The 17528-nt window shown below is 48.0% G+C and overlaps 1 protein-coding gene across 17 annotated transcripts in view; it reads right to left on the bottom strand.

Annotated features, from left to right (window-relative positions):
* The window catches only part of PTPRF (protein tyrosine phosphatase receptor type F), a 376909-nt gene that overhangs the window by 29042 nt on the left and 330339 nt on the right, over positions 1-17528 (bottom strand). For 8 of the 17 annotated variants that reach the window (XM_019007641.2, XM_015636139.3, XM_015636151.3 and 5 more), the window contains 7 exons: positions 13533-13786; positions 12745-12835; positions 9554-9766; positions 6374-6528; positions 5500-5511; positions 3103-3218; positions 293-325 (listed from right to left, as the gene is read on the bottom strand). In XM_019007641.2, coding sequence (XP_018863186.1) covers positions 293-325; positions 3103-3218; positions 5500-5511; positions 6374-6528; positions 9554-9766; positions 12745-12835; positions 13533-13786 — 874 coding nt within the window. The remainder of the gene's footprint in view (positions 1-292; positions 326-3102; positions 3219-5499; positions 5512-6373; positions 6529-9553; positions 9767-12744; positions 12836-13532; positions 13787-17528) is intronic. The other 9 variants (XM_015636144.3, XM_015636146.3, XM_015636147.3 and 6 more) reach the window with 3 other exon arrangements.

Genomic DNA, 17528 nt, shown 5'->3' with positions numbered 1-17528 from the left:
GGGGTAGGAGGCTGGAGAGCAGAGGAAGGGTTGCTGCAGAAGCCTCCTGGCAGCCCATCACTCAGGACCTTCCCTTCTGCACTGTGCTGCGGTGAGCTGCTGTAGTGCTGTGAGAGCAGGACTGAGCCTGGCCCCAGACATCATGTCAGAAAGTGAAATCACTGCCATTTTACAGTCCGCTGTGAGTGAAGGTGATCTTCATGACATTGAAACAAAAAAATACAGAGATGAGAGAGAAAGGGAAAGAAAAAGCAAAAGGTGTCAAAAGATAAAAACAGGAGTTAAAACTAACTTGAGATATTCGGGCAACAGGGGACACTGGCACCTGCAAAGAAAAGAAACGGGGCAAGAACAGAAATCCCATTAGCCTTTAGTCATCATTGCAGAGGTTCAGAGATGGAAAGACAACGAGATGAAGATGAAAAGGAAAGCACCATATGCCACAGCACTGGGAGCTTCCCTCCTGCATAGGAGCGACTGCCTGGCCCTGGGGGCTGCTCCGCAGCTGGCTGTTACACAGCAGGCTGCTGGCTCTGACCACTGCCATCCCCTGACACGGGCAAACACATGGAGCTGGAGCTACTTGCAAGGCAGTGAGTCCACAGGCCTTCATGTGACACTGAGAGCTACATCTCTCACTGCACACCACTGGCCCCAGCCCCATGCCCCAGGGAAGCCTGCAAGGGCCAGTAAATGGCAGGTACAGGGGGCATTGGTGCTACTTGGTGGCCAGGGGGACTGCACTCAGCCCCAGCCACCTCTGCTCAGTGCCCCTGAGCCTCCAGCTCACTCATAGCTCATCAGCAGCACAAGTCAATCTCATTTCATGGTGTACTGGGACACTGCCCAGTCCTGTATCCTCTGAGTGACTTGGCACAGCAGTACGTTAGTACAGGGAGGCCAACAGTGGAGAATAACCCTTGTCTGAAGTAAAAACTGCAAAAATGAGAAAGCTTAATATTTAATAACAGTAGACCAATTAATTATGCATTAAACAAGTTTTCCCTGCTCAGCAAGCTCCAGCAGGGAGACCAACTACCAGGGCTGCTGGCCAGCACCTCTTGTCAATGCATCCTCACAGCACTGTCTTGACCTCCATCGGGTGACAGGGGCAACAGCTTGGGCCCACTGTGCCTGGTGGATTTCACACGCCTCATTAATGAGGACAAGCTCGTCAGGAGCTGAAACAGTCACTTCAAGCTGCATGACACCCGCTTCTGCCCCTCAGAGACTCACAGGGGATGCAGTGGGGAGAAGGAGAGGAGGACAGAGTGCTGTCTCTTGGTAGGGGAGCATTGTCTGGCAGTATCCCAGGATCCTGCTGCTGTCTCGCATGAGCTGGGCACTCTGCCTTGGTTTTGTCTCTTCAGAGAGCTCTGCAAACTTACCAAGTAAGCAGCATCTTTGGCTTATCCTCACTCACAGACAGGAAAACTCTCTGATGGCAGCTCTTGAACCTTGCTACAGGTCTAGCAAGGGACATCCTTGCTGCAAACACCCTGATCTCTCTGAAGATGGGAGCAGATGCAAGCCCGAGTTGTCACAATCCTCCACACAATGCAAACTACAAAGCATACAGCAAAGATGGCTTTTGTGCCCACATGGAGACATGTCACAGAGGCCTGTCCCCATGCACAGCCCTGTTTAACACACCGTGCTCCTCCTCAAGAAGCTGCATGCTGCTGCTGACTGTGTGTGACCCTCTCCCTAGTGCTGCTCCCAGTGATCTGCCTGTCGAGATGTTCTTCCTCTGGCACATATGCCTCCCTTGCTCCCCACAGCATCTTCCTCCCATGCTGTGACACCATCCTGTGCTGTGCTGTGGCCAATTAATGTGCCAGCTCTGCTGACAACTACCAGCCTGCTGCTGCTGCCCACACATGAGATCTGCCACTGGTTCTGCCTGGGAGATGCACTAACTAAGGACCCCTGACAGCTGCCCTGGCACAGAAAAAGATGTGCTGGTGTAGTTCACCCCAGGTATGAGCCAGACTGCTGTGAGTGGCAACAAGAAAGGCTGTCCTTGCCCCCCCGCCAGACACAGCAGTTTTACATGAGGAAATGGCCCCTTCAAAACTCTCCTGTTAGATGAAAACTCTTAGATGAATGAGCAGCAGGAGGAAAAGGAAAGTAGGTTAGAGACCAGGAGGAGCTGGAAGTTAGAAGAGAGCTCTATGTGCCTCATTTGCTGCTGAACTGCTCCCTCCATCACAAAAGCCCAAGCGCTCCCTCAGTTCATCTAGGACTTGGACTCTCTGAAAGGCTCTGAACGAGTGAGGGCGAGCCTGTCTCTGATCACTACAATGACAGGTACTGTGCTTTTGGTGCCATCAGAGACGTGCAGACACAAAGCAGCAGCACAAGACCTTTCTGCAGTGTGAAGTACAGTTGCCTCCATGAGCTGGCAAAGCTACAGCCTGAGGCATCCCAGGCCAGTGAAAGCAGCATGCAGAGAATGGCTTTTACTGAAATATCATTCTCTGCACTGAGAACACCACGATCAGCAGAGCCCTTCAGTGGGACACAACACTGGCTGCAGAGCACTACAGTCTGCAGGTTGCTCTTCTCTTGACCCTTAATTGAGCAGAGCAGGAGAGTCAGCATACCAGAGATCCCAGAATGAAGTTGCTGGGACCCCCACAGCAGTGTTAAGAGCTCTGTGTACCTCCTGACTGCCCCAGATGCAGCCCATGTGGCCAACACTGCACCAGTTGTGCTCAGCACTGAAGCTCAGCCAGAACGAAGCCAGTTCAGCATCATGTGGAGCATCCCATGTGTGGACACTCCCAACTGCGTGGAGGCTCCTCCCAGCTCAGGACAACTGTAATGAGCTTCACACCATGTCTGACACACACCACACAACAGGCCAGCCCCATCCAGGCTCCCCAGCCTCAAGGGTCTGCAGTGACAGGGACAGGGAGAAGGATTTGCAACCCAGAGAGAAACACCTGGACATCCTTGGTCTAAAACCCACTCTTGTGTCACTGTGACTGAGAAGGTGTGGATCTCCTGGAGGGTATGAAGGACTGCAACTCTGCCTCTGGTGACATGGAGAAGGGGATCCAGAGGAAGCAGGATTCAAGAGGATAAGCTGCTCCTTACCTGGAGTCTGGTAGTTGAGCCGCCTCATCTCAACTGGGTCAGACGAGTGGGCCAAGAGTGAGTCCTTCAGGCCGATGGAATGCTCATCCTTGGAGGAAGGGGAATGTGCCCTTTTCCTGTGGACAGAGAGGGCAGAGACAAGCAGATGAGTTCTGGCATAGACTGGCATGAATCACTCTGGGAAGGAGTCTGGGTCCCCGTGTCCCAGACACCCAGGTCCACCCCAGCCTCTCAGGGCTCTGGGTAAGTCATATCATCTTCCGTGCTTCCAATTTCCCATCTATGAAATGGGAAAGATTATATGTAAGTGATGTCAGATGTTTGATTAGTGAGGCAGTTTTGAAATGTGGTATTCTGCATAGTATTTATTAGAGAAAATGCAGATAGAGGCAAGATGTTGTTTCCTCTTACTGTCTCTAGGAACTATTTCCTATAGTGGAAGGATATAATAAAATTTTTTTCAAGTATTAGAAATATTTAAATATAGAATGCTGTAATATAATAGTGTAAAGGCTCTTCAGGGTGTGTTTTATTGGGCCATTAATACATGTCTTGAATGGTTGAAGGCACCCAAGGCGTGTATTAATGGAACAATAAAATACAATGTTGTCTCTTCATGCTATATTTATGCCTAAAGCGATGCCACCACCTCAGGCTCTTGCTGGAATTCACAGGCAAAGCAGGGACAGATCCAATCAAAAAGTGGACAAGTGAGTATTAAGGAAAATATAATATTGCAAGAAGAGTTTCTAGTCAATCTCTAAGTCCCTCTTCTAGCTCTAGATCACAAGTATGTTGGGTAGACCCAAGGGTTGAAGAGCAGCACAGCAGTTCTCTCTTCTGAGGCTGTGCTGACCCTGGCACTTGGCCAATGCACTGAGCATGCAGGAATACAGAGAAATTTTGTCTTTTGGATACAGCCCCCAAATGGATTTTGCCTGAACACCACTGCTGACCTGATGTTTCCTGGAAGAGAAGGAGCTGTAGCACTGCTGCTCTGTATGAATGCAAGCACATTTACCAGCCTGCAAATGGCAACAGTCAGTCTCTGCTTTGGACCTCTGTGTGAGGCACCTGGAAGCACACTGAAGGGCTGCCAGGTTCTGCACAAAGGCAGCAGCATCCCTGCATGGTGGTGACCCTCAACTATGCATGATCCCAAATGCTCTCACAGGTACAGGGCCCTTTCACTTCCATCAGAGGCTGGGAATGCTGGGCTGCCACTAACTAAACAAGCACTTTTGAGAAAATTTAGTGCATAAATCATGAGTGAAACCTGTGTGTGTTCTTTGTGTGGCCCAGCCTGTGAGCAAGCTCCACCTGCAGCCTGAGGCTGCAGCAAACACTGGAGTTGTTCAGTGGAGAAAACCAGCTTGTCTTACACTACTCTGAGGTATCTCAACATCTCAGAAGCCTTCCAGCTGCCTGGACCAAGACAAAAAAGCTGAAGGACTGAGAGCACTGATAGAAAGAATGGAGAATAATGAGCCAACAAATAAATCTCCTATCAGGAGCACAGCAGGATGTACAATTGTACTGGTACTGTGTACCAGTCCTCAAGCAAACTGGGCCATCTTTCTGGGGGAATGGACACAGCATGTAATTAAACTTTATCTGTCTCATTAGCCCAGTCAGGGCAACTGCTAAACCATCCTCCAGATCCCAAGCTATCCACTGCTGCTCAGCTTCAATTTATTCCCATTAGACTTGCCACTGTGAATATTACACACAGATACCTTTGGGAGAAAATGCCTCCACAGAGAGGCTGGGCAGCCAAAACCTCAGCATCACTCTGAGCACATGGGTGGTGCTGGAAAAGGATGGGATGCAGCAGGTACATGTATGTCAGGTCTGGGCACCTCAGGCTGGTGCTTCCTGGTGCTCCAGCCACACAGCTCCGGGACAAAGCAAAGCTAAGGCAAGGTATCTTCTACGGAGCCCTGGTACAGAAATCCCCTCTGGGGCCACTTTCTCTCATTAAAGACCAGCAAACATCTTGTTTCTTACTGTCACCCCGTATTCCCTCAAAGCTTCCTCATTAGAGGCTCCAAGAATGCACCTGCATTCTTGAGGGAACAGCTCTCAGTCTGAAGTGACTGAGAAAACAAAGGAACCCCTATAACTGCTGTTATTGTTGGGTTTTTTTGATTTTTAATTTAATTGCAAAAGCAATCTGGGAAGTCTTTATGTTGGAACTTCTCCCTGAGAGCTCTGAGAGGCTGACAACTGCTAGGAGGCTGATACCTTTGAGGAAACAAAGTCTTTGTAAACTCCTAAAGCTGGCATGCTCCACGCTCCCAAAAACAAAGATGTCCCTTAGTAGCTTCAGGCTTGATTTTTAAAAAGGGAAATAGACTTGAAATTTTAGGAGAACAAAAAGATAAAATGGATTCATACCTTTCTTGCTTACTAGATCCAGGGAAAAGCAGGAACAGAAGAAAGGAGATGATCACTGACACAGAAAGGCACTGACTGCACATGCACAGCAGAACTCCATTTAATCAGACAACAAAGGCAGCTCCCTTCCCCAGCTAGAGAGCCATATGTAAATAGAAAGCCCAGGAGGAGGAGAACCTCAGAGCTGAGCTGATAGAGAATGACCTACTGTAATTGAAGAGGCTACATGAACACATGCAAATGCAACCCATGGCTCCTCCTGAGGACTAACAATCATTACATGCTACAGTTACAACTGGAGCAGGACTGCTCTTCCAGGCAAAAAGAGGTGTCTGCTCCCATAGGGAGCACAGGGTGGTTCTGATCCAGTAGTCAGGACTGAGAGGCCCTAAGAAGAGAGCTCCACTCTGATTTCAAGTCTGTCATATCCATGCCCTGTTATCACCACCATGGTCATGTTCTTCAGTCAAAATTCACAGGAGGAAGGGCAGCTGCCACAGATCAAACAGGCAATTTCTACAGAGAACCAGTACTAGAGAAGTTTCCAAGGCTGCCAATCCAAGTTGTTGTGACCAGAGAGCAGTCAGACTGGCTTTAGGGACAAAGCTACTCTCTTCTGTCCCACTGTTTATATTCTTCCAGAATCCACAGCAGCTGTGTCCTGGGGCTGATATTAACTACCTTCTGCACACCCAGCCCTGCTCTCTTACACAGCAGCCTTCTGCTGTGCCAGGCAGAGACCTTCCTCCTCCCTGTGACCACCAAGGATTGTCTGTCAGAGCACCCTGTATCTCAAGGTTACAAGGAAGGCCCTGAAGGTGCCAGCACCTCTAGTGCTCATGCCGTAACTGCCAAGTCTCAGACTGGATCTCACCTTTTGAAGAGAAGTATGGCAATGACAATGATGATGATTAATATCACAGCCAGGACAGGTCCCATCACCCACAGCATCTCTGGTTCATCCTGCTGCTTTGCTGATGCCACTTCCATCACGATCTCATCTGAGTAGGGGCTGGCTGCATATCTCTTCTGAACAGCACAGGCAGGAGAGGGAGAGAAAAGCAAACATCCATTATGCTAAAGCAACAGCTACATCCCTGAAATGCTGAGGTTTCCCCTTGCTTCTGGCTAGCAGAGAACACCCATGCTTCTCAAACCCCAGCAACATACCATGAGATACTCCCTCCCTTGGCATCAGTGGAGGTCATGCTGTGGCAACAGGTTCTGCCTGGCCTGACACATTCAGGGTGCCAGCGATTTTGCTGGTGTGAAACAGCTCCAGTGCCAGCAACTTCATGGCTGACAAACCTGACCTGGAGGTGCAAAATTGAAGAAGCCCAGCTAAGAGCCACTTGCCAGCCCTGGATTCTCTTGGAGCCAAATCACAAGCTTTTGAATCCCAACCAATTGCACAAGGGAGCTGGCTGATGATTCCTTCCTAAGTGGTTTACAATACCTGCTGTGCTGATATCAACACATCTCTTCAGGATAGAGTTATATTAGGAAAACCCCTGCTGGGCGAGGCGTGTTTTCTTAAAGGAATGAAATGACAGGAACATTTTCTACCTGATGTCTTTGATAAACAGACCTTAGAAAGAGGCTCATTCTTACAGGTTCCTTTCCTTTCTGCTGTGTGGCAGTGCAGTGATTTATAACCTGAAGGGACAGCTTTCTAGCCCCACTAGCTAGATGGAATCAGCAGAAACCCGAACCCTTCCTGCAGAAAAATGACACTGCACCTGGTGTTCTGCTGCTGTTGCTAAGGCTTATGGAGCTGTGTTGCACCTTCACAGCACAGCGTTGCAGGGTCAGAAGAGTTAAATGCTGCAAAAACAAATCATTTCCCCCTATTAGAGAGGGCCAGAGATGTATCAGTTCTGTGCCTGTGGCTTTTGAGCAGCACCTGCTGCCAGGCATTAAGGAGTCAGAAAGCTCTGCTCCTGCCATAGAAAGTTTCGTTCACAGAAGAGGTGCCTGTGGATCTATAAATCTCCTGCTTTAAGGTTGTAGTTTAAACATGCACTTCATGTCTTCACATATGTGAGGAGAAGAAAGGGAAAAATCAAGCCTGCTGGTGTCACACAAATGCACATCTTGATCTACTCTCACAGGTGCCCTTGATCCCAGCCAGACTGGTTTCAAACGTGGAGTACAGAAAATGCTCTTATCTAGGACATCCTTCTGGCACCACGCACTAGTTCAGCATCCTAGCAGCTCTCCTTAGATTTATCAGCAGAGGTGCCACTATCTGGGAAAGACGTGTGGGGGGTGGTTGCCACTTTGTGAAACCTTTCAGCCCTATGAGACCCTATTTCAATAACTAAATAGCTGCCAGCTCCTGGTTTAATTCTGTTCTAGAGGAAGTCTGCACAGGACCACTGGAAGCCATCAGACTGTTCCTATACCCCCGTGTCCAGTTCAAATAACAGGGCAGGGAGTCAGCTACAGCTCTGAACATGGCATAGACAAGGAAGCCTGTGACTCCTGTTGCTTGGGTAAGTGGCTACTCTGTGAGAGAGGCAAAAAGGTTTTGACTCCCCAAGAAGGTCAAGGTTCATCGGTGGTGCGGGAGGGAAGGAGCTCATGCTGATGTGTGCAGCAAGGTGTGACCATTTCCAAAGCTTTGTGCAAGGGGCAAAGATTCGTATTTTTTTCAAACACACTTTGGAGTTGTCGCCTTCCAAGGAAAAGTCAGATGCAGAAGAGATCAGAAGGACTGTTATCTCAGTGGCATTTCCAAAGGCAGACTGTGAGGTGCAGGTGAAACACTGCTCCCAGAGACAGTGTTTCAACCACATTTCCTCTGCCTTTGAAGAAGGGCAATGTTATGCTCTCCTGCTGACACTCGAGACAGAGCAAGCAATTTCAGAGGAGCTGGGTGGGGGAGATAGTGCACAGCCTCGGATAGAGTGCCTCAAAATGAATGTGGATGTGATGCAGCAGGGGATGCAGAAAGGTGGTCTGTAGGAGCAGGGTATATAGGAGGTTTGTAAGAGTGCTACTGCTGGCTGGTGGCTTACTAGAGGGCTGTGGCAAGTCTATGCTAGTGAGGAGATAATGATTTTAGTTGGGATCAACTAGTTAAGGTCACCTCTTCTTGAAAGGGATTGTCAGGATAGTGCATCTCAAGGCCTCTGCACTACCTTGTTTATCTGTGACTCTTCTTCCCTCACCGGTGTGCACATCTTGCCACAAGAACACATGAGCTGGATAAGTAATGAAGAACTCAACCAGCCCTAATGAGCAAGCAAATGAGGCTGAGGAAGGAAGCCACAGCTTGGAATCCAACCAAAGGATTCGGTGCATCTCTATTATTTCCATTATTTACACACTGGCCACTGCTACTGCTGCTACCAGCATTCCTGCCCTGTGCTTACAGCTGGACATTGATGCCCAGGTCCTGCTGTGCTGCTCCTTGCTTACTGCATCAGCCTCTCCTGTGCCCAGGCCCCTGTGCTGCTGGCTTCTAGCAGGGACATGTGCAGGACCAGAATCCCCATGCAGCAGGGAAATGTGCACCTCTGCCCTGCTGATAAGCCACTGTGATGGGAGACAGGTTTGCTTCTCCAGATGTCATCTTGAAGTGAAATTCTGGGCAGAGAATTGCCTTTGAGGGCAGGTTTGCAGGGGGAACATCCTGTTCACTGCAGAGTAGTAGCAGCAATTGCTGTGCAGGGTAGGATTTTGTGGACTGCTTTCTACAGACATTTACTTGAACCAAAGCAGAATGAGAACCCATCCCAACCGTGTGCCAAGCTCTGTTCTGAGCACAGCCCAGCAAACCACAACTGAGCTTGTGCAGAACGTGTGTGCTGACAGTATCCTCCACTCTCATCTGTTATGTGGAACACACAGTGCCATTTCCCTCCAAAAACACCATTTATCAAGTCAATTCCCATGGCTGCCTCAGCTCATTCAGGCCAGCGATGCAGCCTCCCTCCTCCCTTCAGAGAAAACTCTGTCATCCAGCCTTGCAGCAATTGCTCACCCTGCCTGCACTGAGCCCAGCTCAGCTCTGCTAAGACAGGCTGTGCTCCCCACACAAAGTCCTTACCGTGTCCCCATCCTCCAGCGAGGCCAGCACGAAGCAGCGATAGCTCAGGTCTTGAGACAGAGGCTTGTTGTAGAAACCTTTGTAGTTCTTCTCATCCCCCAGGGTGAAGGTCTCAGGCAGCACATCCACTTGAGCAGCAATGTAGGGTTTGAGTCTGTCTGCCTGGCGCCGCTGCCGCCTGCTCTGACTCCCCTGGCTTATGGCCTCCAGCAGCTGGGGACAAACAAGGTGCCATCACTATTGCTGACAGCATGACACTGCCTTACACTGTCACCTTACTGGCTGTAGCACGCAGTAGGGGTGAAGGGAAGGGAGGAGCAGATGACTGGGTTTGATTTGTATCTGTGGTACTAAGGAACCAGAAGCAAGTATCAGCCATTTAGGCATTGGTGGGGCATATGTCTGCAGAACCTCACTGCAAGAACCTCCACTAGGATCTCAACTTTGGAAGTGTCCTGAGTCCTAGGAAGCTGATGTGGTAAATGTTAGGGCTGAGACAGCCTGGCTGTGACTGTCCCCCTGAGTTGTGTGTCCCAATGGGCTGTGAGGGAACCAAGCCATGTTCTGTGGCCCAGTTACTGGTCTGGACAGCAACTCACACTCTCTACGGACACTGGATGTGAATTACAGCTTATGCTGATGTTTAGGGAAAAAGAGACATTTGCTGTGTCCTTCCCTTCTGTCAGTGCCTCTGCATCTCACCTGCTGCTGTGTCAAAGGCAGAGCTTTGTTTAAACCACACAGAATGGTAACAGATTTCATGGAATGTTCAGAGTAAAAATAGCAAATGTCATAGTCACAATTTCATGAGAAAGGATATAATGCACAAAAATCCAACTGCAGTGCTAAGAATGATTCTCAAATGTTTAAAGATCTCTTTTTCCAATGAATAAAAATGAACATCAAGTTTGGAAGAGAAATTCTAATTCAAAATGAAGAAGGAGGGCTGAAATACATTTCACATAGAAATGTATCAATGCAACATTGTCAGGGCAGACAGGGAACATCAGAGGGGTAAGGACAGTGATGTACACACAGTCACGCTGCTGAACTAGGCTTACTCCCCCTGAGGAGGAGAAGCTGGAGAAGAAACCCCTCACTCTTCCCCTTTCACAGTACATCCTTATCCTCTTATCAGTACTCACACAGAAGCAATTTAGGAAAAACTATACCTTGTCATTATAGTACCACCAGAAAAAAAAAAAAAAAAAAGAAAATAAAAGAAGAGGCTGGAGAAATCTTAGTTGTTTCACAAATGTCATTGTAATCCTGAGGGGAAAAAGCAGGAAGTTTTTGGAGTGTGGAGTTTGCTTCTTATACCTATCTCTTGCATCTGGTTGAGATTACAGATCTCTGAGATTACTGAGCTCTTTGGGGCAGAAAGTGCAGCATATACACAAAACCACAAGGCTCCAGTTGTGGTTATGGTTGCTGGAGGCTTCTGCCCCTTATACACGTAATACACAGCAAAAGACTGTGGATCAGAAAACTGCTAGGCCTGTTCAGATCCTGAAAATTTAGAAAATTAATATTGCCTGTGGAAAATTAATTCAACTGTTTTATGTATGTGCATTCTGCTGCACCCCTGACTGCAGAGTCACAGACTATCTTTTCTGTAAGTCCCCTGCTTTCCTCAACAGACAGGACAGACAGTGCTTAATCAGAGTAGCTATTCCACATTTTGTTTTCTTCTTTGCATTATGCAGCCTGAGGCCTTGTTTATTGCTTACTATTCAAATCCAGCTCTGAAGACAAAATTAATAATTTCCTCATGGGCTTTTCTATGGTGCTGATCACTATACTATTACAAGTACTTCACAAACATTAATGATCTTATCTTCCAAAGACCCATATGAGTCAAGATAAAAGTGATTATCCCAATTTTACAGATGGAGAACAGAAAGACTGCAACATTAATGTAAAAAATGTCCACTAAATTTGAATGTCAAACTGAAATGACATTAGCTATTTTTTTCCAAGAAAACGTAATATTTTCTTTATAGCGCTTACTGTATCCAGCTCCTATTGACTTTCTCTGCAGCTAGGGATGCTTAGGCTTTGCAAATGAGAGCTCCAGGATCTCAAACTGAACACTCAAAAAAACCACAATATGCAAGACACTGGCTGCTAATGAAAATTTTGGCTTAAATCATTTGCCTGAGGCTGGATGAGACAGAGACAGAAACCAGTTCTTTTGATAGCTTTCAACCAACTAAAACTGAAAACCAAAGCAACCTTCCTCATGCTGGTCTTCTTTTTCTTGTGACATCTGCTATGCTGGAAAACTTCTGCAATGAAAACATGCAGGAGACCTGTGTGTGATGGTTCTCCATCACACAGCTGTGCTTCATTTGCAGAACAGAACCACAAATACACACTGTGGAGCTGGAACCTCACAAAAACCACTGTGTGATCGTGTAAATAAAGCCAAGGGCTGACTTACAGCTTCTAACTGTTTGCCATTTCTGAATGCTTCAAGCTTGCAACTTTGTTCTCTTAATGGATCTTTCTGTGTGTTATTTCTTGGAATTTTTCCTTTACACTTTGGGAAGTGGTGTATGTGGTGTGTGTGGGGAAGAAAGAGCCCACAAAGCCCTTGTGTGGGAGTCTCCTGACACCTGCACATGTTTCATGCCTCGGGTGTCAGAGCACTGCTGGCACAGGACAAGCTGCATCTTGGGGTAATGGCTGGTGAATGCTCAAAGCCTTTAACAAGCAGGTGTGAAGGGAGCTTTGCAGGTTTTGTTAGATACAAGAATGAACTCTTTATCTACACTGCAGGCTTAGGTCCTGTCCAGAGAGGGAAAAGCCTCCTGACAACAAAGCTTAATGAACTGCAACCAGTAATTTTCTCTCCTAGCTTGTTTTCAGTATCAGCATGGTCATTTCATCTGAAAAAGGGCTGCAAGGACTGTATGACCTGTGACAGGATCTGTCCTGGCCAGAGCTCTGAGACACTCAAATGTGGTCTCCTAAGGTGGTACATTCTGGGAGGTAGCTCCTCCTTACCTTGACCCAGCCTCCTTCCTACATGAAGAAAGGCTGAGCGGGCACACACAACACAGGCCCCATCTCTGATGTGCAGCCTGCCCCTGTGTTGCTGCATCCATGCTGCTGCCAGGAAGCCTGGACAAAGTGCACTGGGCTGCTTGGGAATCACTTCCATCACAGCAGCTGCTACAGGTTCCTACCTGGTCCAGCTCCATCTCATCCGGAGTCCGCCACCGAGCAGTCAGGGTGCTGGTGCTCTGGTCTGCTGGCACAACCACGATGTAGTACCACCTGGGAAGGAAGGAAACATAAGCACTGGACCCTGAGCCATCTCTCTGGCAGGTCACCAAATAATGTGTGCTGTATGACTCAAGCATGACCTACTCCTTTCTGTGCCCTTTAAGCAGCAAAAGGGCTCAGTAAGGAAAAGGCTGGCTTCCAGCTGCACCAAAGAAGAGAATACTGCCATTAGCACTCATTAGGATAATGAAGATCTACATACTGGGTTCCAGAGGGTGGTGTGGGAGCTGTGAGAAGGACATTTATATAATCGGATTGTAGCAAGAACCCTGGGGAAATTGTGCTTCAGCACAAGGATACCACAGTAACGAATAAGACTTCCATAAACTCGCTTTTTTAATCTCCTTGAGGCTTTAGGCATTATTTATTTAAAGGATATTATACAGTGTCAGAGAAAGTCCCTCCTGATCCTCAACTGTATTTATGCTGGTAGCATCTGGAGTATACCCAGCAGGGTGAGAGCAAACTGTCAGAGAATTGTCTTAATTTTATTACACATCAATATTTGCTCAGGAAGAGCCAAGACCGTGATCCCATGTTATGGGTAAATGCTTGCCTCTATACCACAGCCTGCTTGGAAATTCACTCCCAGGTTACAAAATCCACATGTTGGCAAAGGTCTGCCCCACCTTTCTCTCCACACCCCTAGCCCCCCACCCTGCCTTCAACATCCAGGCATGGCACCTACCGAACTGGCACAGTGGTCTGCACTTTGGGAAGAGTTAGCGTGAATTTTCCTTCCTGTATGTACTTGTTTGTGGCGATGGGTTTGCTTTGCAAGACATCAGGAGCAGTTCGGATTGAGACGAGGTGCTGGAGCCCCCCTGCGCTGCTCCCACGGTTCATTAGCACAAAAGAATAGTCAGTGTCTGGCTGGAGGTCACTTATGAGTTTCTTCATCGAGTGGCCGTCCACCTCCACACTCTGGCTATTGTACAGAATCTGAAACAGGAAAAGGACATGTTCATGCAGCTGACAGCTGCTGCTGCAAACTCACACTCAAAATAGCAGTGCTAGAGATGACAGTTTGGCTCTGGGCCCTCCCTCAGGTGGTTTGGCTACTTTATGCTTTGTAAACAGCCATAAATCTTCAGCTAAAGAGCAACCCCCAGCAGAGGGTGAGCTGTGCTCCCTGTGCCTCACAGTGATGGAGCAGAGAGGGGTCATCTCAGCCTGGGTGGCCAAGGCCAGCAGTGAGGCTGGTGGTGCCACACGCCCTGCTTCTCAGCACCTACTTGGGGGAGGAATCCAGATGGCTGTGCTTTTTCCCCGCGTGGAAATGAATGGGTCTTTGTTTCCTGTCTCACGAGGCTACAACACGCAATAGGCTTGAGGTGTAAAATCCTGCCTGCTTTAAATTGGTGTCACTCCCATGTCTACCAGCTGATGCCCGGCTGGATGCTTAATGCAGATCATTCCCCTCCCAGCAAGGTGACCAGGGGGGTTACACGCCTCACCAATGATCTGACAAATCCGGCACAGGGCTCACAAATTGGTACCCAGAACGGCGGCTCTGCAGGTGTGACACCCTGTCGTCATGACAACAGATGCTGGCGCCACACAGCCGTGGGCAGGAGGTCGGAGCTGCTTTTCCCTGCCGTGCCTGCAGCAAGGGGCTGTGGGCAGGGCAGGGCAGAGCTGCTGGTGGCTGGGGGCAGTGAGCAGCCCCCAAGCTCAGCTTCCCCTCGTGGACCCCTCAGCTACCAACGCTTCTCAATGCCTTGTTTTCGACATGCAGGACCCCCACCTCCCCCCAGTCACAGCAGCCATGGACATTGCTGGATTAGCTGCACCCAACAGCCCATCTGCCCTGGGAACCTCGATCCTGATCCTGCTGGAACAGCCCCTTACCCCAAAACCTTGGGTGCCGCCTCTGTAAATCAAAAACTCACACAGTTCCCAAAGAGAGAGACAAATGGGGTGTAGACAGCTAGAGAGGCCATAGGTTGTGTCCCAGCTGTGAAAAATCAGCATATTTCTTTGCACCAGGTGACTGTCCAACACCTGGCAGGGGAGTGCTGGATTCCTGACAGTGGTGCAGAGACACAGCATGCCAAAAACTGTCAATGGCAGAGCTGGAGCATGTTAAACCATGCCAGAGACCACATGGTAAAATGTGCTTGTTTCAACAGTGGCCTTGAAAGAGAGAAGACAGCTCTGTGGAAGACTAATTACTTGAAATGATTTTTCACCAGCTGAGCCCACCATTCAGGCTGACTCCAGCAGCAAGGGAGGGACCAAACTTTCCTTCAAGTCCCCCTTTCAGCAGGTGGCTGAAATCTACAGAAAGCTGCCAGCTTTCTAGTACGAGGGCAGCTGATTAGCACTGCTCTAATGTTCAGTGTTGGAGCTGGAAGGGGAAGAGAGGTCCTGGAAAGAGATCTGAAGGACAGTGGAGCACAAGGACCTGGCTTGGCCCAGAATTTGCAGCTCAGCTTTTGTGTTATCCAAACAGCAATACCCACAGCATGCTTCAATCCTCTTCATGGCACTTTGCATGGAGGTCAGGATAGGAAAGGAGTTCCAGCTTTTTTGGTGAGAAAAGACTCCTAACAAGTAACACAGCAGCAGAGAGAAGCCAGCTATGGAGAAGAGATGCAACCAATCTCACTTGTTGACACGCTTCAGTTTTTGGGAATGGACTGCAAAAGTAAGCACCAAGGAACTAAAGTAACAGGTTTGCAGGGACAAAAGGCCCTGCTGCTGCTCCACATGCATGAAGGGCTGTCAAAGGTAGCATAGTAGAACAGCCAGAGGGAATTGTTTTCTGTTGTGACTCCTCTTAATGGTACTCTCTCCTGGGCCTTAATCCCTTTCTCCAAAGACATGTACAACAGCTGGGTGCTAAAATGAGTGAAAAATCAAAATGAACAAATGCTTCTTGCAGCACTGGAATATCAGGTAAGTAGTTGCTCTGACACAGAAGTAGCCATACCGAAGAGAAGACTACTAGACTTTAAATCCAGCAGCTTTGCTGTCTGGACCAGCACCACCCCTTCCAATGACATTGCAACACTACAGGTCTAGATACACCAGATGCATCGAAGTCAGGGCGTGTCCTGGGGGAGCAGCCAGATTTCTCTTTCATGTGCTCACACAGAGATTTGAACAAAACCAAACTTCCAAGACTAAAACCTATGCTAAAAGGATGAAAAGCCCAGACTTCTGCTGCCTCTTGGATTTCTCATTATGAATTCTTCCCTAATAAAGGCATCACCAAACGCTTCTCAGTGTGCTCTAGGGAAGACACCCACCAACTGCCTGCACATGAGCATGTGCTGGGGACACAGCCATCTTCCTAGAGCAAGAAGCAGAAAAGATGGTAAGCATTCAGTTCAGAGTTTTCCTGCTTGCTCTACACTGTAACGGCCAGGACACAGCCTCTGATTCAGAGCTGACACCAGATGATGATTTGTATTGCCATGCACAGGAATTTGCATGCAAGGACAGTGAAATTGGCATTTGCAATGCCTTCCTGAAGCATTCTCTGCCATCCCTACTTTTCACAGCTGCTGCAGCAGTTCTGCGTCCCTTTACCTGCCACAACACATTGTCTTCTCAAATGTTATGCACCATTAGTTAAGGCCTCTACATAAACCTTACACTAATATAAGGGCTCAGAAACAGTCATTCATGTGCAGCTGGAAGATGCCCAGAAGCTCAAGCAGGAATGCTATTTAGAGGCTGCATCATGGCCCACTGGTAACTACCAGAGTCAGCAGCAAATCTGGCCCACGGGTTCTGAAGTGCCAAAGAGTGCTGACTAGCCCACAGATTGCTGTGAAATGTCATCTGTGCTGCTCCTACTCACAGGGAAAGATTTGCAAAGCTAGGTGGGTCCAAATGTCACTGCTTAAGGTCTCATGCTTGATTTCAAGGCAGTACAGAATGTATTGAACTAAAAGATGAAAAGACACATAGTGTGCAACACTGGCAAAGATAACAACTCAATGGAGAAGTAGTTGAGGCTGGAGTATTTGCAGGCAGCAGTAATTACTACATTCCATGGGACCCACTGTGAGAAAGCGCTGCCCAGCATTCTCAGGGGTTATTTCCAAAACTGTATCATTATAATTTTCAAAAGGTGCTGTTCCTTCTTCCCATTTCTAAAATTCCTTGTAATGCTGCCTTTAACCAATATATCCTCTGTCCCACTCTTAAGGTGAAGAATGTGTCTTAGGAAATGCACTTTCCCCAAGGAGAAGGTTGTATTTATCTTGAGCTTTCCATGAAAGCTCCAGAACAACTTTTTGCAGGTGGAATAAGGAAAGGAATGGTGCCTCGGCTCCACCACAACCGCTGGGCAACATTTTACAAGGAATTTATCTCCTGGACCAGAAGAAGCTGTGGAAATTCCCCAAAGAGATCTCAAAACTTCATTATTGATTTGGCAGCAATGAAAAATCTTGAGGTCTCAGTTCATTCTCTAATAAAAAAAAAGCACCAGTCCTGCCTGTGCCTCACTATTCATTGTTGGAACAATATCTACTTTAATTAAATCTGTTAAAGTAGAATATGACACCCTTTGGGACATAGATTTAGCATGAGACTGTTTATCAAGTGTAGATAATACTAATTGTTCCCATGGAGATTTATCTGCTATGCTAGTTACAGTATTAGGCTCTGGCCTCAGCATTCCACGTGCCTGAATTAGAGGAGAGAGGTGAACCTTGTTTATAAAAAC

This window comes from Parus major, chromosome 8 (assembly GCF_001522545.3).
Source record: "Parus major isolate Abel chromosome 8, Parus_major1.1, whole genome shotgun sequence".
Taxonomy (NCBI): domain Eukaryota; kingdom Metazoa; phylum Chordata; class Aves; order Passeriformes; family Paridae; genus Parus; species Parus major.
This window is presented reverse-complemented; position numbering and strand designations above follow the sequence as displayed.